The sequence below is a fragment of the Lissotriton helveticus genome, chromosome 12 (genome assembly GCF_964261635.1).
Source record: "Lissotriton helveticus chromosome 12, aLisHel1.1, whole genome shotgun sequence".
Classification (NCBI taxonomy): Eukaryota; Metazoa; Chordata; class Amphibia; order Caudata; family Salamandridae; genus Lissotriton; species Lissotriton helveticus.
In genome coordinates, this window is record NC_136073.1 from 688,058,491 (window position 1) to 688,081,060 (window position 22,570).

Here is a 22,570-nt window from a genome sequence, read left to right on the forward strand (position 1 = left end):
CCTGTCAATCAGTTAATCTGCTCTGGGAATTGGATGTGCATTAGACTTTGTCACAGCATTGCTACTTCTATAGTCCACACACACAACCTCATTTCTTTCTTTTCACTCTGGGAGTGAGGTTTGGGGACTAATGCAACTGGGTTAGTTCAGGGGCTCTCTGAGGGTTCAGTGACACCCAATTCCAGCATCTTGCTTACTTCAGCTTGGATGCGATCTCACACACTATCAGACTGCCTGTAAATTTTGTTTTTGCCAGGTAGGCTGTCACTAGTGTTCTATTCATGGGTACAACAGCTAGCCTGACCAGGGGGTTAGAGAGAAGAGCTCAGCATACTGATTTAGGACTTTCCTGCAATCAGCCTGCTGTTGGTCAGTGTCTGACATGACCACTCCATCCACAGACCCATCTTTTGGATTGCTATAGAGGAGATCAAGGAGAGGTTCACTCTCAGCTTCTTGTCCCTCATCTGTAACCATGACCAGGGTCACATCAGCTCTAGCATAGTAGGGCTTCAAGCAGTTGACGCGTATAAATCTTTTGGGATATTTGCAACTATCAAGGCCCACCAAATAGGTAACATCCACTTTTCTTTCAAGGACAGGACAAAGTCCACTCTACTTGTCCTGGAGGGCCCTAGGTGCCACAGACTCTAATACCCATACCCTTTGCCCTGGTTGGAACTAAGCCATGGTAGCCTTTTGATCATACCAGTGCATCCAGTACTCGTGACTGTCCTGAATGTTTTGTCTTGCTTTTTCCATGTACCCAGCCGTCCTGGAGCAAAGGTCAAGCACATAATCCAATATGTCTTGTTTTGGCTCTCTGAGAGGTTTTTCCCATCCTTCCTTCACAAGTCTCAGTGGACCCCTAACAGGATGTCCAAACAGAAGTTCAAAGGGGCAGAACCACACTCCTTTCTGTGGCACTTCCCTGTAGGCAAAAGCAGGCATGGAAGTAAGACATCCCATTTCCTTCTGAGTTTTTCAGGGAATCCATCAATCATGCCTTTCAATGTCTGGTTAAACATTTCAAGCAGGCCATTGGTTTGTCTAGGGTATGGGGTAGTGAACTTGTAAGTCACCCCTTATCACTTTCCCACACGTGTTTCAAGTATGCAGACATGAAGTATGTACCTCTGTCCGATACTACTTCCTTAGGGAAGCCAACCCTGGTAAAGATACCAAGGAGGGCCTTGGCCCCTGCAGGGACAGTGGTTGACCTAAGGAGAATAGGATACCAGGTGGCATGATCCACTACCACCAGAATATGTATGTTCTCTGAGGCTGTTTAAGGGGGGGGCATCAATGTCACACTTACTCTTTCAAAGAGTACCCCAACCAGTGGAAGTAGAATTAGGGGGGCCTTCAGGCGGCCTCCTGCCTTAACACTGGCTTGGCAGGAGACACAGAACTGGCAAAAGTACTTCACCTTCTGGGACATCCCCTGCCAGTAAAAGTGATTAACTAATCTACTCCATGTTTTATCCTGACAAAGGTGCACAGCTAAGGGGATATCATGGGCCAAAGTGAGGAGGAAATCTCTAAACGTCTGAGCTATTACCACTCTCCTGGTTGCAGAAGGTTTGGAATCTCTGGCCTCAATGTATAGGAGCCCATCCTCCCAACAGACCCTGAGGGTCCCACTGATACATCCCTTTGTCTGTGCAGCAGCTTGCTGCCTCATGCCTTTAGGAGTGGGACATGTTTCTTGTCCCTGGCACTGATCTTGCCTAGAGGGTCCTCTGGGACCAAAAGCTCTGTAATGTAAGGCCCACACTCTTCAGGCTCAGTTCCCTCTGTGGCTAACAGGTCCTCTTCTCCAGTATTGGGGTGTCTTTCATTGATTCACATGCCTGAATCATTCCCCATCGTCGGAGTGGGAGTCCCACGGTACATAAAAAAGCAATAATATGCAATAATATCCTTAGAAAAACTTGGTGACAACCAACCAGGAAGTAAAGTAGCCCCAGCTACCAGAGAAAGAACTTCCACACTCGTGACTATCCTATTCATTTTGTGAAGTGCGAACTGCAGACAATCAGGCAACAGCACCCACCAGAATGTTCTCCCCAAAGGCTCAGGCTCTCAGATTTTGTACCGCACGTCGTGTGAAGGAAGTCTCCCTGAGCTCTGCTCAGTTTTGCTCAAGTTTCTCAGGATTTCTTTTCTTTAGGATGTCTTCCTCTAAGAAATCTTTATTCAGGCCTTGTGAGTCTTGTGGTAAGCTCCGGGTTTTTTCTGAAGATCCCCACAAGAAATGTATTTACTGCCTGTACCCGGACTATCAGGTGAAGGACTGCAATATTTATAGGACCTTCCCTCAAAAGACCCTCCGGGACAGAGAGGGCCGCTTACTTCTGTGGCTACAGAAGCTCAAGGATCAAGATGATCCACTGTCTGAGGTAGGCAGTATTGCTTCTGGATCTACTACAGCTTCTAGGAAGAGAGCTGCTGAGGAGGTATTATCTTCTCCTGGGGCCAAGGTTGTGAGGAGACAGCAACCTTCTAAGGGGTCAGAGAGGCCTACCACTTCTAAGGCTACTCCCCTGGGTAAGAGCAAACCTTTGCCATTCACGCCCCCAAGAAAATCGACCAAGAATTTACCTCAGAAATCAACTTCTGAGAAGACTCTGCCTCAGAAGAGGACCCTATCGTCGACGACACCGTCAACGGTCGCTTCGTCTACGAAGTTTCCCGTCGACGCAACATCTACATCTATGGTAACCTTTTCTTCACCTAAACCTGAAATGATAATGTCGACGGCGTCTTCTCCGTCGACGTTGGTCTATGTCTCAGTAAGACCTATCTTGTCGACGAAGGAGTCTATACCTACCATCGTCGATGTCAAAATCGAAGAAAACTCCGTCGGCAACGGCATCATCGTCAACGCCTCCATCGACGATCACTTCATCATCGTCCTCGTCGACGACCTCCTCAATGTCGATGAAGCCTGCATCGTCGACGGACAAATCATCGGCGAAAACATCATCATCGATCAAAATTGCATCGTCGACGAAGACTGCATCTTCGGCGATGACTGCATCGTCGACGAAGACTGCATCGTCGACGAAGACTGCATCGTCGTCGAAGACTACTATCTCGTCGACGACCCCCTTATCAACGTTGTCATCGTCGAGGCTTATGCCTCCGTCTACGGGCCCGTCGACGGTTCCTCAGTCGACGGCACAACTATCTACATGTACGACAATGCAAGTTTGGTCACCGTCTACAGTATTTACATCTACACCGTCTACGGTGAAGTCTTCCCTGTTACAAAGGCGCGGTTCTGGACTAGAACCTTTATCTCCATTGCACCTGTCAGCTCGTACAGTACCTTTACAGGTCCCTGAAAAATTGCTAGACTCAGAGGACAGTGATGAATACTCTGAATTGGATGGTAGGTTTGGAGCAGCTACTAGTCCTTCAGATCTACTCATCAAATACCAGGAAGAGGATCAAGATGACCCACCTTCGCCTGAACAGGTGATGTCACCCATCACTAGTGTTCCAACAGCCCAAATGCCTGTGTCATTGTTGACTAATCTTCAGCACATGCTCGATGATTATTACCGGCGTTTCCCGCCATCTGAGTCAGCGGATTCGGTACCACCTACACCTGTGGTTCAAGCTTCCACATCTGAATTCAAGTCGCCAACACCTCGTTCGCCAGAAGCGTCTCATCAACCTGAGGAACATCAATCATCAGAAGATGAGGAGCGAGAAGAAGGGGAAGTGGATGACAGATCCTTGTTGTTGGAGTGAGATGACTATCAAATCCAGACACCTCCTTCGCCACCGTTTCATGCTGATTCACCTCCAGTGGACATTGGGGGTTTTCACCTTCTTATGGAAAGAGCAACTCAACGTTCCCATATCTCCATGGACTACGAAGGAGGAATGTTTCCTCTGACTTCAAGGACCAGCCGAGGAGACAAGTAAAGACAATTCCAATTATTGATTTCATTTGGAAAGAGGGCCTTAAGGTGATGTCTACTCCTGCATCTATCCCGCCAGTATTACAACGTAAAGATAAAAAATATAAGGCTCCGGAAAAGAGCCCAGCTTGCCTTATAGGTCACCCCAAAACAGATTCGGTGATCGTACAAGCTGCACAAAAGAGGTCCAGGAATCCTTCATCGCCAATTACAGCCCCGCCTGATAGAGACGGCAGGCGTCTAGATTCTATTGGGAAAAGGGTATCTACGATGGCAGCGACAACGGTCCGGGCGGCCAACTCCTTGGCCATTCTGGGTCGTTACAACCGGCAGATGTGGTCGGACATCTCGCCATACATTAATATGCTTCCTGAACCTGCTAAATTTGAAGCTCTCAAAATACTGCAGGAAGGAGAGAGAACCTCAGCCGAGATTATAGATTGTGCAGTGGATGTGGCTTCTACGGGATTCAGGCAGCTAGCAGGGGCTGCTGTCCTACGACGACAGGGCTGGCTTAAGGCGACTTCTTTTCGCCAGGAGGTGCAAACGAAGGTGTTGGATATGCCCTTCGATAGTGAGAATTTGTTTGGCCCGCAGGTAGAAGACGCCTTGCAAACAATTAAGAAGGACACAGAAACAGCCAGATCCCTTGGCACCTTACAGTTTCGAAAGCCGTCCTTTCGGGGTGCGAGAGGACGTGGATCGTACTCTAGTAGGGGAAGTTATGGTCAACAGTCTTCCTAAAGGTCTTATCAAGGGAATCAGCGCTACCAGTCCCAGCGTTACCAATCTTATGGCCAACATAACACCACTTATTCCCAGAATAGGAAAAAGCCTGCCTACCGCGGAAAAATTCCAATAAGAGGCAATGAATGTCTCCACCTACCACCACTACTGCCTCAGTCCCATGTAAAGATTGGAGGAAGAATCTCAAAGTGTTACTCAAGTTGGTCCTCAATAACATCGGACAAGTTGGTCATAGACATTGTGACCAGGGGTCATGCTCTCGAGTTCGTAAAATTTCCTACAAATGTCCCTCCAAAAGGTCCACCCCCAGCTCATCTCAAAGAGTTGTTTTCCCAAATCAATCTAATGTTACAAAAAGGAGCAATCGAAAAAGTCCCCCAAGGACAGAGAGGAACAGGATTCTATTCAAGGTTCTTTCTCATAAAGAAAAAATCCGGAGAATGGCATCCGATCCTAGACCTTAGTTCCTTCAACAAGTATTTGAAAAAGCTATCGTTTCAGATGCTTTCGCTTCAAGAAATACTGCATCTTCTTTCGGAGAGTACTTGGCCACCCTGGACCTTCAAGATGTGTACTTCCACGTTCCCATTTTACCCCGTGCCAGGAAGTTCCTGCGCTTCAGAGTGGCTGGCAGAGATTTTCAGTTCAAAGTCCTCCCCTTTGGGCTACGATCGGCACCAAGAGTGTTCACAAAGGTCTTAGCTCCGGTAGCAGCGTACCTCCGACTGGAGGGAATTCAAATATTTCCCCACTTGGACAATTGCATTATCAAGGCGAGTTCCTTCTCAAACACAAACATCCATGTACAACAATGTCTGTCTCTCTTCCAGTCGTTGGGACACTCAACAAGTCACGCCTTGTTCCGTCCCAAAAACAGACATTCCTGGGAGAAACCTTGAACACACAACTGGTCCGTGCTTTTATATCGGACAAAAGGCAAGAAAGAATACAAAACATGGCTCAAATGTTGCTGTCAAGAAGGTCAGTTTCAGTCCGACAGTTCAAGTCTTTTTTAGGAATGGTTTCTTCTTGCATCCCGTTGATTCCAAATTGCCGCCTCAGAATGAGGCCTCTGCAGGAAGAACTCAACATTCAATGGCTGCAAGTCTCGGGTTCAATCGAGGATCTCATTCACATCACTCCTCGGATGCGAGAAGCTTTTCTCTGGTGGACCCAAGACAGAAATCTGCAGAGGGGATGTGCGTTCCTTCAAGACGCACCGAGTTACACAATTACCACGGATGCATCTCTCGAAGGTTGGGGAGCACATCTTCAGGGGCTGAAGGTCAGCGGGAGATGGAGTCCTCAATAAAAGGCCTGGCACATCAACATGCTAGAGCTAAGAGCCATCTTCTTAGCTCTCAAATCCTTTCGGGCAATCATTCAAGGGGCCACAGTATTGGTACGTACAGACAACACCACAAGTATGCACTACTTGAACAAACAGGAAGGAACGAGGTCGGCTCTTCTATCTCAGGAAGCCCAAGAAATATGGACATGGGCGATACAACACAGGATCAATCTCTTGGCTGTTCATGTACCGGGAATTGCAAATGTGTTGGCGGACACCCTCAGCAGATCAACGGTGTCCACCCACGAATGGGAGCTACATCAAGGAACAACGGATCGAAACTTTCAACAGTGGGGTCATCCCGATCTAGACCTCTTTGCGACCAAGAAGAACAACAAATGCCTGTTCTTTGCAAGCTGGCATCCCCACAGAGACTCTAAGGGGAATGCTTTTTCGATCAACTGGTCTCAAATATACGCTTACGCTTTTCCTCCAATACCGTTGGTTCCCAGGGTTCTCCGGAAGATGAAGAGAGAACCATGTCGCCTGATTCTCATCGCCCCCAGGTGGCCTTGCCAATACTGGTTCACTGAACTTCTTCTCCTCTCGGAGTGCGAACCAATACAGCTTCGACCAATACTGAATCTCCTCTCAATCCAGAATTAGCAGATTTGCCATCCGGATCCGGCCTCTCTGAAATTAGCAGCTTGGCACCTGAACACCTTGAATTCGTGCATCTGAATATCTCTGCGGATTGTAAGGAGGTGCTAGCTAACGCATGAGCTCCTGCAACGATAAAAACACACAGGCTTAAATGGAAAAGGTTCTGCGTTTGGTGTCAATCTGCTGGGATTCACCCTTTCCAGGCAACACCGGATCAGATATTGCCTTTCTTTTTGCACCTGGCAAGATCAGGTTTATCTCATGCAACTTTGAAAATCTTTCTAGCGGCCATTTCAAGGTACAGACAAGATGGGACCACCTCTCTTTATTCTTCAAGAATAATACAACAGTTCTTTAAAGGGCTATTCAGAATGTTTCCTCCTGTACGTTGTCCACCTCCTTCATGGCATCTTAATGTATTGTTAGCGCAGCTCATGCGCCACCCATTTGAGCCAATTCATAAGGTGGATTTGAAATTCCTTACCTGGAAGGTATCTCTTCTGCTGGCATTGACTTCATCCCGAAGAGTCAGCGACGTTCAAGCCTTCACAGTCAAGTCCCCGTTCTTGCAATTCACATCCAAGGTGCCTTCGGATTTTCACCTGACTCTTTGTTTTTAGGGTTACCCTCATTCCCATGGGGGGGGGGGGGGGGGGCTCTTTTTGGCCTTTTTCTTTTGGTCTCCCCCACCAGTGGTAGTCTTGGTCACCCTTGTTTTGACCCAGTGGTCTGCCTTCTTCTCCAACACTTGCGAAGAAAGTGGCCAGGATTTGATGTACATTGTTACCATCTAACCAACCTTCTAGTGATTTCACACAGTATTCTACAAAATCTAACTGGTCTGGCTATGGGTTTTTCGAGCCTCCCTGAATCTGATCATTTACTTCTCGGTAGTGAATCCAAAGCCCTCAATTAGGGTACCCTTTGTGAGGTCATAGGATTCAGCTTCTATCTCACTGAGTGTCAGGAGTCTATCTCTGCACTTTCCTGGGAACATTTCCCACAGGATAGCACTCCATAGCTTCCTGTGGACCTGTCTGCTAAGACAGGCTCTTTCAAAAGCAATGAACCACTTGGTGATATCATCACCTTCAAAGTATTTTGGTACAATCCATTTTGGAATTTTAGGATCAGAAGAATCTACTTGCTCCCTATTTATTATTTTGCTGCTATTAGAGATGGGTCCTAAGCAATGTTCCCTCTAATTTTTTTCCTCTGTGTGCGGCATTGGAGGGTCTCTGTGCGCTACAAACATGGCTATGTGCGCCTGGAACCAGACCGCGCACATGTGCAGCGACAAATGTCACTCCAAACGTTTACTTAAAAAAGGGAAAAGATGGTAAATTTTCACATACAGCTCCACGTTAAGGGTCTTAAGGCCAGTTTGCAAATTGGATAAACACACCATTACATGAATTGGTTATACAGGCAAGTACATTTCAGGTTTAGAAAAGCACAAGACTCCAACTGGTAGATTGGGGAGGAGCGGGGTAGATTGGGTAAATTGGAGTGTAATAGATTGGGGTGGGGTAGAGTAGTGTGGGGTAAGTGGTGTGGAGGGGAGTGGAGTGTCATGGCATGTTGTGGAGTGCCTTGGAGTGGAGTAGCATGTTGTACAGTGGAGAGGCATTGAATGGAGTGGCGTGTCAGAGTGGAAGGGCATAGAGCGAAGTGAAGTGATATAAAGTGGAGTATGCATGGTGTGGTACCGAACTACCATTACAGACAACATATTTTCAATTTAAATGAGCATTACATTTATACCAAAATAGGGTAAAACTCAAACAATAATGTGTGCATAAGTCATCACCTAGTGTATTGATGTGATTTTATCATAATCAAATATTTGTTCCCAGCACACTTCAGAATAACAAAATAAATTGCTTCATTTGTACTGATAATGATCTATTTTGAAAAATCAGCACAGTTCAGTTTTTTTATGCGCTAGGAAAAAAAATCCTACACCCTCTCCTCTTACATGGATGCTCAGCAGGATTGTCGCATACATTCACTCACTATGAAGTTAGAGAAAAAAAAGTAAAAACCAAGTCCCCTCTGAAGAGAGAGCTTGACTTTCGACCTCTGTCTTTGAATGCACAGCAAATGTGACAAGATAAGACCACGATGTAAAGTCCTGTTTACAGAAAGTGAGTGTGCGGAATAATACAGTAATCAAAGTTTGGGGAACAGGAGGGACGAACTCAAGCAGAACAGCCTAAAGCAAATAAAGCCAGCTAATAGAAAGCATGAAAATGTGAGTTACAAACCCCTAAGCCAATGGAAAGCAACAGGCACAATGCATTCCTAGGTCAGCTTTCTAAAATGAAAGCTGGCAGGAAAACGACACATTGCTGCCGGTAGGCAGGGACGAAGTTCAGTGACAGACCAGGAGATGACAGAACGGGCAACATTGCTACAAGTGGGTAGGGGAGTAGTGCAGTCACAGATCAGGAGGTGGCAGAAATGGAAAACCTTGGTGCAAGGGGGCGGGGAAGAAAAAAACTTGCTGGGGTAGAGAATAACAACAGCAGTGAAAGTGGCTGGGAAGGGTGCATGGTTAGCACTGAACACTCAGTTAGGCTACCTTAAAGCAAATCATGTTACACCTCAGGGTTTAGTTTATGGATTAAAGCATATTCAGAAGATGCAATCCTTTTATGCAAAACAGACTACCATCAGAGTGGGTGAGGAAAGAGCATATTTGTAAGAGACAAGCTTGAATTTCACCTCAATGGCACTGCTGCAGCCAATTGCCGAGCTTGGGTATTGACTGCACAGGAGAAAACAGTTTGGGAAAATAAATAAATAAGTAAAACAAATGCTTCCCCCCCTCTTCAAAACACCGAGAACCAGTGCCTTTAGCACACTGTAGCTGAGAGGGACTCTAATGATACAGAGTTTTGGTGCATTGCTGACCCGCTTGTCTAGCCTTGGTGCTCTTGTGAGGAACTGTTCTTTCACTTCCTCTGCATACAGCAGAGGGCTTCGACTTTTTACACAGTTTATTATTAATGCAGTTGTTGATTAAGACTATTAGTCTTGTGGCTTAAATGCTATGCAGGCCTGGAAGGTAGATTGTCAAGGGAAAGAAATTCACAGAGAACATCATAAAGCTGTGTTGCTGGAAGTACCATGTCTTTTCCCATGGTGGAATGAAAGCAAGAACGACAGAACTGGCCAGACCAGTAAATGGGCCACGTAGAACATTTCCACAAACCAGGACTGCAAATGATCCAGCCAATGAAAGTTACTGTGTTAAAAGAAATAGAGTTGCAATCAGAAACAACCTGGACCCCTGCCAAGTTTCTGAGGCGGCACGGACAGGTACATTTTCTTTTTCTTTTATTCTAAACACCACCATCACCCCCACCCCCTGCGACAGGTACCTTTTTCCTTTTCTTTTATTCTAAACCCCACCCCTGCGAGTATTGCGAGCCACCCAAGGTACATGAACGAGAAGGAAGCACAAAGTCACCCAGGCACCATTGGCGCGAGTCTTTACTGGCCCCTGTGTGCACACAGGTGCATGCTTCTCGTAAATCCGGACATTTAGCGGTCTGGATGGTGCCAATAATTTGAGGACTCTGCACACACCAAGTAGAATCTGTATGGACATAACAGCCTTTCACTTGTGAGGCAGTGCTGGTTTTCAATGTCACACCCATCCTAGTGACACATGAAAACACGAACGGGTATCATCACTTCATCAGTAAAGAAAACAAAAAGCATCGGCTAACTAAGGCAGTCTGGGCGTTCAGTCTCATGTAAACATTCTATTTCTAGGGGGAAGTTAAGTGTGTCGCACAGAACACACTATTCAAAGGCAGCAGACAGATTAAAAGCCAGTTGAGGCGGGAGGGACTTGTGCTGAGGTGCAAATCGCTGTGTGGGCTCAGTTCCCAGACTCAGCATGGACTGGTGTGCAGCCTGCGGTTTATCCATACCATACACAGACACTTCCGGGGCCTCAAGAGCCTAAGATTCTGGGAAAATCACTCAATCCACTAGTGTCTGAAACTCTGTGTAATTTAACTTGTGCCCATGTAAAGTGCTTCAATATGTTCAGGTCACGTTTACGTTGTAAAGAAGTGCTGTTACCTCCAGATGAAGCTTCTGTAAATTGTCTGTTAATCGGACCCTGGTGTCACATGTTGTACTTGTGATTTAATTCCCTCTCTGTGTGGTGCTCTGTAATACTGGCTTTACTATGACAATTTTGCCTTTCCTTTCCTGACGGGGCAGACGCTGCACTCGCTCGCCGCTGTTCTTGGTGCACCTAATGCCTCTGTGCACACTGACTCTCGTGGCATGGCCCTTAGCAAACCTCGCTGAGTAGTGTTTTCTCATCGCTTCTATACCCGAAATCCAGAGTCTGGCATTGCGGAGTCTTGCCCTGCCACAGAAACCAGTGCTGGCTTCTCTGAGCAGTGGGCTGAATGAGTCAACTTGATTTATGTGCAAGATATTATCGGCAACACCGCGCTGCAATGGAGAAGCATCAGCGGGAGACAGAAATTCGGAGCAGTTGAGGCCCTTTTAAAGCTAAGCGTGTAGTGCATTTTGCCACTGGCGCTACTGTGCAGGTAAATGCCAGATGCCTCACTAATCCAAAATAGGGGAGAAATACTGGTTCAAGTCGATTGCTCACTCAGAGCAATTTATTATGCATGTTTTCACCCCACTACTTAGTACATTCACCAGCCGCCGCAGACTTGCTGTATTCTTGTGTTAGTAAAGCGAGGCTGCGGGGAGATGGTGCGCTTTTGTTTTAAAGTATTCATGTTAATCGCAGTTTGTAAAGGGGCTGCAATTAACATAAATACTTAAATAAAAGCACACCATCTCCCCCGCAGCCTTGCTTTACTAATGAACAATGCATGCGATTCAGGTCAATCGAAAATCACACGCGGCAGGTCTCACTACTGGGGAAAGAAACAAAAGACAGCAAGTGCCCTCATTGTAAAACTTACCTGCCGCTCCCGAGTGTTCACTTCAAGGTGGTCACTTTCGCTGTACTCCGCAATCAGGAAATCCCTGTTTTTCGCCCGCTCGCCTTTTAAAAGGGGCGGCGCGAATACTCTCGTTGGATGTGCTATGTGTGCGTGCTCCACACGTTGCACTGCGCGCTCAGCGGTACAGAAGTGCGCGGCCGCTCAGGCGCGCGGCTTATTGGGAACAGTGGTCCTAAGACCATCTCAGCTCTTTCTTTTTCTATGGCCAAACGTTTAGCCTCTAAGGCTGTCCTCTTGGCCAGTTTTGAAAGATTTTTATCTTCAGAATCTGCCTCCTCTAGAACACTGCTGGGGGTCACTTCCAGTGGTGTTGCTATCTGAGGGAGTATTGGTGGATTCCATATCCTCTTCCCCCTTTTGGGATCCATCATCTCCTTCCCCATTGGGGGGATTTTACTTGCCAGTGCCTTATCATTCTCTGCCAGCAACTGCTGCAGATGGGCTTTTGTGGGATTAGGACCCATGGCAAGTTTCTATACCTTGCACAGCTTTTTGAGTTGTGGAACTCTCAGATATGCATAGGGGGCCAGGGTGAGCTCCTGGGGAGGTCTCTTGGTCCTCAGACATGGTGTTTAAAGTAGTTGGGAGAATTTTAGGAATATACAACAAATGCTAAGGACCTAAGTACTTTACAGACTTTTAGGGCCAGATGTAGGTGGCTAAATACTGGTCGGTAACGCCGAAATTCGGTAAATTTCAGCATTACCGACCGGTATTTAGCCATTCCTAATGTAGGTAAGGAATCTGTAAATAAGGAATCGGTAAATACCGATTCCTTAATACAGATTCCTTATTACTCTTGCACTTAAGGAATCGGTAATACCGATTCCTTAAATGCAATGTAGAAAGCACATTAAGGAGTGCTTTAGAGCCTTAAGAAATCGGTAATTACCACCAACTTCAAGTTGGTGGTAATTACCGATTTACCTTAAAAAAACACTTTTTTGCTTTTTTTAAAGTGCCATGTGGCACACATCCATGCCCTTAGGACATGTATGTGCGCAACATGTGCACACATGCACATTTCAGGGGTGCAACAGGGTGTCCTTTGGACACCCTGGCACCCTTGAAATACCTCCCGGTATTACCGATTCTGTAGTACCGAATCGCTAATATTGAATGTCTTCACATTCATTCCTATGGGCCTCCAAGCCCATAGAAATTAATGGGTAGGTATTCCTGATTACCGAATCTCAATTACCGATTCGGTAATAAGGAATATTAAGGATTCTGTATTTTTTACTGATGCTTTACCTACATAGGAAATACCGAATTCTTAATAGCGAATCGGTAAAATTCGCTATTTAGAAATCTATATTTCTGATTTACCTTCATCTGGCCCATAATATTGTAAACTGTGGGGGACTTAACCAAGACACTAACAATAGTTTAAAGTAAATTTGGAAAAAATCTAAAATTAGAGTTTTTTTATAAGCAAACAACGGTCGATCTTTGAATAACCCTTTAAAGTCATCCTCTGTTTGGAGTAATTCCCAGCGTTTATGTACTATGGCCTTGATCTGTGCAGATTGGGTGGAGTATTTTGTCACAAAAAACATTCTTTCTTGCTTCAATGTGTCTTTGGTTTGTAACAATTGCATTCTAGATGTACTTTGCAACCTGGTTTCCGCTAGTTCTACAGTTTCTGAAGGATATCCTCGAGCTAAAAACCTTTGTTTCTTGTTCTGTAATTCATCGAGTAATGCTGGTTCAGTAGATAAAATGCGTTTAGCCCGTAAGAATTGTGAGTATGGCAGATTTTGAAGTAATGATCTGGGGTGGAAACTGGTAAACAGCAATGTATTATTGCGATCCGTTGGTTTGTGGTAAACTGTAGTTTCCAGTTTTTGTTCCTTAATGGATACCAAAACATCCAAAAATGGGATTTGAGAACAATCAATAAGAAATGTAAATTTGATCCTTCTGTTTTTAGTGTTAAGTTGTGCAATTTGATCAATCAACACTAGCTCTGGACCATTCCATAATAAAAAAAAATCATCGATAAACCTCTTAACCCCTTCGACGCTGATGACGAGCTGGGCTCGTCATGAGGTAGCCTCCTGCTACGCTGATGACGAGCCCAGCTCGTCACGTAACATGCGGTTTCGCATATCTCAGCGTACGAGCGGAATTCCGCCCGCACGCGGTTAAAGAACTTGGTGTGCTTCTGCCAGGTTTCATCTGTCAAAATGAAGTCGCGTTCAAATTTGGCCATGTAGGTATTAGCAAAAAACAGGAGCTCCTGCAAACCCCATGGAAGTTCCACTGGTTTGTAAAAAGTACTCATCTTTCCAGCAAAAATATGAATGGCGTAGACAAAACTGTAGTAGTTCAAGTACAAATACTTTATGTGCTGCTATTTCTGTAGTTTGCAATAGTGCCTATTCACATGCTTCCAAACCCTCATCTACTGGTATCGATGTGTATAAAGAGGTTACATCTATGGTGCATAGGATGATTTGATGTGAACCTAAGGTGACTTCTTGTAAAAGCTGTAAAAAATGGGATGTGTCCTTCAGGTATGTTGTCCAGCTTTGTACGAAAGGCTGTAGAAATTCACTTATGTATTGCCCAAGTGGTTCCAGCACTGATCCACATCAGCTGACTATTGGCCTGAATTGAGGATTTTGAAGATGTTTATGAATCTTCGGTAACATGTACAGGCGTGGGCATCTTGGAATTTCTGTTGTTAAAAAATGTTTTGTGTTAGTGTTGATCCATCCCATTTCATGTGCTTTATCTAAAATCAATTCCAATGTGTGTTTAATCTCCATTACTGGGTCCTGTGGCAATTTAAGATATGTAGTTTCATAACTGACATGTTCTGTCACTTTTGCTTCATAGAATTCAGTGTCCATGATCACCAAGGCTCCGCCTTTATCCGCTGATTGGATGGTAATTGAAGAATCATTGGCTATTTCCTTTATGATGGTTTCTTCATGTTTATTGATATTTTTCCGAATATTTTTGTTCCATTTGATTTTTGGGAGATTTTGTTTGACCAATATTTCAAACGTATCAAGAAGAACGTGCTAGGTAATTTGAAATCTTTGTACTCCATTAATTCTTTTTGGGGAAATTCTGGCATGGTTGGTGCTATGTTCTTGAAAAAATGGCGCAGTCGTAATGTCCGCATGAATTTGAAAAAACGTATTTCCGTGTCAAATTGATTACTCTTGTATGTAGGTACAAAGCTGGTCCCTTTTTCCAATGTCTGTAGTTGTTGTTTACTCAGAGTCTTTGATGATATATTTATGGCTAGGGTTTGCCCTTGCTCCATAGATTTGAGCTGACTGGTTCTTTTCCCGCGACTGATTTTTTTAGTTCCGTTGGCTCTGGTGGTTTTCCTGTTAGTGGCCCCTTGGCTAAAAAACCAGGCTGTTGTTGTAAAGTGGCTTCACTGCCAGAGGCCTGTGCTACCGTTCCTTCGGTGTGAACAGATGGAGTTGTCACCCTTGGTGGTTGTGGGGAAATGGTCAGTTCTTGGTCGGAAACTACACTCTCTTGTGAGGATGTGGCTGTTCTTGGGGGAGGTCTACGCTGCCCAGGTGTACACCTCATTTAATTTACAATCGATGGTGTCTCGTTTGTATTTCCTGAGTTTTCGGTCCTGTGTGTCTTTTCCGTATTTGTCCAATTTGTCATTAAGCTCTTTCAAAATGACATCCCATTCTTCTGTTTCTATTTGCCTGGTGAGTTCGTTTGTCAATAGCTCAATTTCTTCTTCTGGTTCTTTAATGGTTTTTGCTAATTCCGTGAACGAACACCGGACAGCCATGCCGCCCACAAGAATGCCACCCACAGACACCATCACCTCATCAGATCCGCCAAAAGGGCCTCCTTCAAAGACCGCCTAGACAACAACGCGCACAACAGCAAAGAGCTCTTCAACATCGTGAAGGAACTCTCCAATCCCAGCTCCAACACCAACGACGTCCCACCCTTGCAAGATCTGTGCGACTCGCTGGCCACCTTCTTCCACCGCAAGGTCACAGACATCCACGACAGTTTCAATGCCACGACCACCCCCACGACCACCATCCGCACCAACCGCCTGCTCTACTGGACCAACATCAACGAAGATGACACCATCAACATCATGAAAACCATCCACTCCGGATCTCCGTCAGATCCATGCCCACACCACATCTTCAACAGAGCCTGCACATCCATCGCAACCCATCTCCGGAAAGTCATCAACGCCTCCTTCGAGACAGCAACCTTCCCGGAGAGCTGGAAGCATGCCGAGAACAACGCCTTACTCAAGAAACCCAAGGCAGACCCCAAGGACCTCAAGAAAATCCGGCCCATCTCCCTGCTCCCATTCCCGGCATCCTCGACTCCACCCTCTCCATGACTAAACAGGTCAACGCCGTCTCCTCCTCCTGCTTCAACACCCTCCGCATGCTCCGTAGGATCTACAAGTGGATCCCCACTGAAACGAGAAGAACAGTCACCCAGGTCCTTGTCAGCAGCAGGTTGGACTATGGAAACGCCCTCTACGCAGGAGCCTTGGCCAAACTCCTGAGACGGCTCCAACGCATCCAGAACGCCTCTGCACGCCTGATCCTCGACATCCCTCGCCTCAGCCACATCACACCCCACCTGAGAGACCTGCACTGGCTCCCGGTCAACAAGAGGATAACCTTCAAGCTCCTCACTCACGCACACAAGGCACTCCACAACACCGGACCAACGTACCTCAACAGACGACTCAGCTTCTACACCCCCACCCGCCAGACCCGCTCTGCCGACCTCGCCCTAGCTACAGTCCGCCACTTCCGAAGAGCGACCTCAGGCGGCAGATCGTTCTCCCACCTCGCCGCCAAGACCTGGAACACCCTCCCCATCCACCTACGGCAGACCCAAGACCTGCTGACCTTCAGAAAACTCCTCAAGACCTGGCTTTTCGAGCAGTAGCAGCATCCCCCACTCCAGCCCCTTGAGACCCTCACGGGTGAGTAGTGCGCTTTACAAATGATATGATTGATTGATTGATTGATTGAATTCCTCTACCAATAATAAAATCAGGTCTAGTGAACACTTGTTGAGAATTGCGTACCACTTTTCCATGAAATGTTTATTGAATTGAAACTTACAAAGCATGGGTTTGATGGGTAGACGTAAGCCTCTGGGGATCCTTTGTACCTTGTGGTATTGGATTAAGGTGGATGCGTGCAATTTTTGATTGAGTACTCTTTTAGATAGAAATTCCAATTGGCGTAATTGTTGAGGAACTGAACCACTTTGTTTACTGAAGGTTTGGATATCTGAAAGTAAGGAATAAATGTCAGCAGCTTGGGCTGAAGTGTATGTTTTGGTATCAGCCTTGTTATCAGTGATGTTTGAAATTGAATCGAACTGCATTTTGTGGGTGGCGCAACAGTACCGTTAGCAGTACAAGACAAGAAACCTATTTCAGAATTGTACTGTGCACTCGTAGCTGTAAACTTGTGTCAATACTACCATTTGATTTTTTTGACCGTTGTTTGAACGGGGCGTGCTGGGTGGGAAGGAGGAAGCTACTCTCCTTTTAAACTGAGAACTGTATTTCAAGTATCGGCCTGATCACTTGACCCTCCCTGCACAGCTGATGCAAACCGATGGTTTGCTCACTTTTGTGAAACCTTTTCTTTTACTTCTATTATTTATACTAGATATACCAATCACATGTGTGGAACAATTGTAACACTTTCTATGTGTCAATATTTATTTACACATTACTTTTTGCTCAATCATATGATATATATACATAAATCAAATTTCATAAATGAAACAAAGTTATGCAAATCGGTCATTACATTGATATATAATCATTGAACTTGTTGAGAATCCCAATGCATTTCGGGATCGAAGGATCCCTTCTTCAGGGGAACTGAAACAATATGAAACAATATATTTTATCAGTATTACATGATAGGATCAAAGTGGTTCCGAAAATACAACATAAACAATTACAAATAATACCTCATTACTGTCATAGATCATAAGAACTTGGTGTGACAGAAACCTTCACCACAAGAAGTGCAAATGTAGTTGACGAACTGAATTATCCATGTAATCACTCAAGTCAACATGCTTACCTACAAAGAAATCTCCTACTGTCGTATGCTTCTACAACACTGTGTAACACTTGTGGGCAATAACAGAACTCTGTAAATAAAAAGTGCGGAAATTCAACAGCGATAGAAATTGATGTAGCTATCTAGCCGGCTGACAAATTACTAATATGTGGTTGCTCACAAGGCTTAACTCTTTAAAAGCAACGAGAAGTTTGTGTCTGCTGTGTGGTCACTCTAAACACTTGTTTATCAATGAGTACTGTGGTGTTATGGTGTGTATGTTGCTTATCTTCTCTCTTGCTTCTCTCTTTCTCTAGAGGGATTGGAAAGTGAATATGGATGACCTCCGTCCGCTGTGGGGATCAGTGAGTCGAAATGTCCTTCAGAAGATCCTAGCAGTGTTAACCCCAGAAAAGCACCCGTCGTGGAGTTTCACTCATGAATTACTGGCCATCATCAATGCTATGGTGGCCGATATGCCTCAGCCACAGGTAACAAAGGACTGTGAAGTCCCCATCGTTTATCTTAAAGAGAGCCTCACCACAAAAATTCTGTTTTACAATTAGTAGTTTGTGGTAATTTTTTGTCTGTGCAGATATATTTCTATAAGTGCAGGGCTTTAAGTGGGCCGGGTCTCTCCGGGTCTAAGCACGGCAGTTTTTTTGAGAAAGCCTCGAAACGGGTCTCTATCGGGCTCTGTTTTGTGCCGTGGCACAGGAGGTCCGATTTTAGGTTTGCGCAGGCGAAAACTTTTGTTTACAAGTATGTGGCTTATTCCCGCCTCTCTCTTCCATTGGCTAGCTCCATAAATGGAGGCTAGCCATTGGAAGAGAGATCTGCCCGTCATTGTCCGAGGCGATTCGTGGGCGTTCCGGCGATTTTTTCCCTCTCCGCCCCTTTTAAAACGTCATGCGGCGGTGGGCGGATGTTTTTTGGTTTTTTTGGGGACGCCATGTTTTTTTCATTTCATAGTTGCTTTTGCAGGAGTGGGCTGCGCTTCAAACTTGTTGTGCATGTGTGCAATTATGTCTGGCACTTTGTTGGTCCATGTGCACTGTTCTGTATGCATACGTGGAGTAGGTATGGTGTACGTTGGTCACAGTGTGCATGTATAGATACTCTATGCACAACAAAACAAAACCGTTTTGCTTTGTCAGCGTCTCCAGTGCAGTGAATTTGATTACGTTTGGGTCGCGTTTCAGCTACATTTTTATCGCATGCCAAAGAGTAGCAGCAAGAGCAAGAGCTTAACAGTCAATACGGTAGTATCCATAGGCAACTCCAGGCTGAGCAGTGCGGTGTGTGTGCAGCGGGGGAGCTGCAAGGAGCTCGGATGGGGGAAGGCTCAGGATCCTCAAGTGAAAAGTTAGCAACAGACGCCGCACTCACGCCCGGGCAGGCTCCGCATCATCTGCAGCAGCCCGGAATCCCTGCAGCTAGTTGTGTTTTGTAGATTTTTTTTCGCTAATCGCTGCCAGTCATCGTCTCTGCTGCCCCATCCAAGTTCTGTTCTCGTCGCTTTTGTTCGCCTTTTGTTTTTGAGACTGGGGTTTTTGTGCTGCTGGTTTTCCCACCTTCTCCTTCTTGCATGGATGAATCATGGCTACGCTTGTGTGCCGGGTCCAGTTCTTAGATGACACCGATCCTTTCAACAGCACCAACTTTCCCGAGCACACCCGGCCACCGCTCTACACCTTCCGGGAGGACATTGCGCTCGTCAACAAGGTGGCAGGGGTGCACCGGCTGCTGCAAGCCCCGCACAAGGTAAGACCGCGGCGTGGGTGTGTGGTGCGTGAGGTGCCCTCCGTGGTGGGCACTGTGCGAGAGTGGGTCGGTCCCTGCAGGAGGACAGTTGAGGGGATCTGATGATTGCAGCCTGGGGTTACGAGTGGGGGTCTTTGTGTTTATCAGCCAGGGGTCCACGGAGGGCTCCTTCACTTTGTATGGAAGCGGGGGGGGGTTTAATTCGGGTGTCACTTTATTGGAAACACAACGTGGATCTGAGACCTCCCACAGTGCGCAAACATACACTGACACTGCACCATTTTTTGAACTGTGTGATGATCACGGGCACAAGTGTGCCCACTCCCCACATCAGCCATTTACCTGTACCCCCAGTGACCACTCCTGAGCCCAGAGAACAATCTGTGACCCTTTCGGGGTTGTGTCATTTTTTAGCTCCTCGATGCCCCATCTCCCGTGGTGCACCCACCCCGTGCCACAGGCACGCCAGAGCTGGAGGGCTGAGGACAGGACGCGCCTCCGGACAAGAGTTGGTTTTGAGAGCGCCGCCGAGTACGGGGTGTAGGGTGCACTGCAGTGCTGCTCCACTGCGAGAAACGAGGCTGCCTGCCAGGCTCTGCTGCTGTGTCACCAGATACCACGACTCGCTGCATCACCATCCCGCATGTGTCGCAGCTTTCTTAGACTTCCCCTCCAGTCCGGTGGCATAGATGGGGTGCCATGACCTCTTTGCATGTAATGGGAATAAGCCCCAAACTGCTTCCTTGAGAAGTCAAATTCAGCTGTAATCAGGGTTCACTTGGCCTCTCTGGCCCTGGTACCACTACACATTCTGCACCACCATACCTACGCCTTTGATCGAGTCACCACCTCTCTCCGCTCTGCGACCTCCCAATGGGCAACCGTCACACAATTTACTTTTTTATGCAGATCTAGCATACATTCTGTTAAGACGGCAGGTCCCCCGCAGACCCACTTTCTACCAGTTGCAGTGATGCCCGCGGGCTGGCCGCCTCACGCCTGGTTATCAGTGAGCCCCGCGGCGTTATCCAGTCATCTGTCAAGACGCTGGCCCCAGCCACTTTTACATCCAAAGAGAAAGCAGTGGGGGGTCGGAAGGGACGCTGCGACAGGTGGGTAGGGGTGAGAGGTTCAAAGGTGCCACAGCTGAAGCTGCCTCGCTGGCATTTTGTTCCCCTATGCCTGCTTTTGCTGGTAGAAACAGTTCCTCGGTGGCTATGCGTTGACAGGGTTGAAAGGCATGCGTTTTTGAGTTTGAGCATCTATCTATGTCACTGCTCGCGCCTCACAGGCGTGCGCACTCTGCACTCACAGGAGCGACAGTGCCTCACTTAGAAGAGACATGTCCCCAAGAGACAGATCAGGACCGCTGGCGTTATGACAGGCATTTATACACACTCCCCAGAGTTAAGGGTTCGGGTATAGTTATGTGGCCTCAGACCCAGGGTTACAAGTGTGTGTAAAAGGCTGAGACTTTGTAAATAGCAATTTTATTATCAAGTGGGAAAGCTAATTGTGCATTTCTCGTAAACAGTTGCTGTGATAAACAGTACAAGGTGTAACCGGTGTGTTCTTTTGGCAAAGCTTTGTGTTTTGCTAAAACCTGCAGTTTGTATTTTTCACTAGCAAGAGTGGACCTGCACTGCAGTTAAAAATCTTTTTTTTTTAAAGCCCACAATGTAAAGGCAAAGCTACAAATTCTAAAAAGCACCTGTTTGAGGTGTTACACATAACATAATGACGCATCGGTGTATATTACTCTGGGCAGTGTTTAATTTCTTTAAAGCGCAGCTCAGAAGCCACAGCGGCGATATTAAATACCTGTGCACCGAATACCAAGGCTAGTACCTCTGTCATACAATGCCAGACACTCCATGGCCCCTTATCTTACTCTTGCAGGTCCCTACTTTTTTTCCTTGGTGACTTTTTTCTGTCTTTTACTTCCTCCGTTTTTCCCGTTCGTGTGCCGCTCCCCTAAAATGAACGTCGGTAGGCGCACCTGCTACCACTTACTCAAATTAAGCAAGTACAGCAGTGGGAGAGTTGTCAGCAGTAAATGTTTCTCCCATCGTCCTCTGACCTGTAATAGATATTGGCTGTTTAGGTAAGGCTGCAAGTGCTTATGAGACAGCATTTGTTGTTTTGGGTTATTAAGTATAGATTCCGATCGGACTAGCCAGTCAGCTCACAAAAGAGGCTCGCGCAAGTTCTGCTTCCCGCCTGTGCAAGACTACCTGCCATTCTCGGGTTCGGTGCCTCCATTTATCCTGGGTGCAGAGTGTATGGCGGCGCTACTGCTTCCTTAAAGTGACATTCATATGTAAAAGCAAACAATGAAGGATACAGATTCTGTCTTGCCCCACCAATCAGTGTAGATATTGTGGGCATAGAACTCGGTGAGAGATCACCATTGAAGTTATTTATGTCCTGATACGCATTTATTTATGTAGTGCATCATACATGCAATTAACCTAATTCTAAGCACTTTTGGTTTTGGGCTGAAGCAAAGAGAGATGAGTTAATTCACCTACATCACCTAGCAACAAGGTTTTGGTCAAGTGCCATTATTTGCCCCTATTTCGCCTGGGTCGAAAGTTGACAGGTAAGCCACTACACCACATTCAACATTGAGTTACTGTGTGTACATCTGTGCGTGTATAGAATGGAAATAGGTGAATAACTGGAGACAGGTGTGGTTGTGCATGTTGAAAAATATGTTGTGGGCCATTTACAAACCAATAAAGTTTGGAGTGCAAGTAGTAGTCTATGTGTAACAAGATACAGTCTTGAACCCACCCGATGTGGGTTATAAAGGCATGTTACATAGTACGTTGTGGGTTAAAGCCAATGTGTGTCGTGAAAAAACTGTGAGAAACGACAAAGCTTCTGTTTACAATATATTATCCACCAGTTGGTGTCTGGGCACATAAAATGTCTGTCTGTGTGTGTTGCTCTGTCTGTGTGTGCTGCTCTGTCTATGTGTGTTGCTCTGTCTGTGTGTGTGTTGCTCTGTCTGTGTGTGTGGCTCTGTCTGTGTGTAGCTCTGTATGTGTGTGGCTCTGTGTGTGTTTGTGCTCTGTGTGTGTGTGCAAATGC

The 22,570-nt window shown here is 46.2% G+C and overlaps 1 protein-coding gene across 4 annotated transcripts in view; it reads left to right on the forward strand.

The window, feature by feature from the left end:
- IL34 (interleukin 34) overlaps positions 1–22,570 on the forward strand; it is a 920,960-nt gene that overhangs the window by 441,543 nt on the left and 456,847 nt on the right. For all 4 annotated transcript variants that reach the window (XM_078671356.1, XM_078671358.1, XM_078671357.1 and 1 more), the window contains exon 4: positions 18,028–18,201. In XM_078671356.1, the coding sequence (XP_078527482.1) occupies positions 18,028–18,201 (174 nt within the window). The remainder of the gene's footprint in view (positions 1–18,027; positions 18,202–22,570) is intronic.